The sequence below is a fragment of the Miscanthus floridulus genome, chromosome 19, assembly GCF_019320115.1.
Source record: "Miscanthus floridulus cultivar M001 chromosome 19, ASM1932011v1, whole genome shotgun sequence".
Lineage (NCBI taxonomy): Eukaryota > Viridiplantae > Streptophyta > Magnoliopsida > Poales > Poaceae > Miscanthus > Miscanthus floridulus.
Window position 1 is genome coordinate 95,081,181 of NC_089598.1, and position 988 is coordinate 95,082,168.

The 988-nt window shown below is 68.3% G+C and overlaps 1 protein-coding gene across 1 annotated transcript; it reads right to left on the minus strand.

The window, feature by feature from the left end:
- Positions 1-322: 322 nt before the first annotated feature.
- Positions 323-664, minus strand: LOC136526415 (predicted GPI-anchored protein 58). Its single transcript, XM_066519083.1, has one exon. The coding sequence runs from the start codon at positions 662-664 to the stop codon at positions 323-325; it is 342 nt and encodes a 113-aa protein (XP_066375180.1).
- Between the last annotated feature and the right edge of the window lie 324 nt (positions 665-988).

Genomic DNA, 988 nt, shown 5'->3' on the forward strand with positions numbered 1-988 from the left:
CAAAACGGCACGAAGGCCGACAACCACAACGGCATGAAGGCCCTCATAACAACTTATGGCACGAAGGCCCACACAACCACATACGGCACGAAGGCCGACAACGAGAGTTTTACCTAGGGTTGCGGTGGAGTCAGGCGTCGCGGTGCGGAGGTCACTTTCTTCTCCGGCGAGGTCAAGCGGCGTTGGAGTACTCCTCTCCCCCTCTTCCCTTTCTTCTCTCCTTTTCCCCTTCTTCTCCTTCTCTTCCCTTCCTCCTTCTCCTCTTCTTCTCCTTTTCTTCCCTTCCCCCTTCTCCTCTTCTCCTTCTCTTCTTCCTCCAACTTCACCCTCTGCCTCCTCCCCTCCAACAGCAGCCGGCGACGGGGGCGGCCTGGGGGCTGGGGTTGGGGCGGGAAGGCCGGTGAGGGGGAGCCACCGGAGGGCTGGCCGGGGCGGTCGACCTCCCCTTGCTCGACGGAGACGGGGAACGGAGGCAGGGCGTGACCTCGGCCGCCACTGGGCGTGGTGGGGTGGCGGGGCGCGCTGGGCGGCCGAGGGCGGGGCGGCGGGCGCGCGGCGCGGTGGTGGAGGCGCGGGGCGACCCGCGTGCACGCGCAGCGGTGGGGCGCGCGGGCTGCCGGGCTCGGGGCGGCCCGGGCGCGCAGTGGCGGCCGCGCGGCGGCATGGGCTAGCGGCGGCGGTGGTGGAGGGCGCGGGGCAGCCCGGGTGCGCGTGCGGGGCGGCCGGGCTCGGGGCAGCCGGCGTGCGCAGTAGCGGCGCGCGGCGGCGGGGTGCGTGGCGGCGGTGGTGGACGCGCGGGGGCTGGCCGCGAGCGGGCGCGTGGGGAGGGAGACGGTCGATGTTTTTTTTTTAAATTTCCGATCGGGAATTTGGGCTGCGTCCTGATTTAGGGTTCGGTCCTTTGCCGAGGGCCCAGATGCACGGCCCTCGGCAAAGATTTTTTATTTTTTATTTTTAAAATTCTTTGCCGAGGGCCACGGGGAAGGCC

What these genes read in the sequence shown, in the direction of transcription:
- LOC136526415 (XM_066519083.1), bottom strand. Translation starts at nt 664, where the DNA reads ATGCCGCCGCGCGGCCGCCACTGCGCGCCCGGGCCGCCCCGAGCCCGG.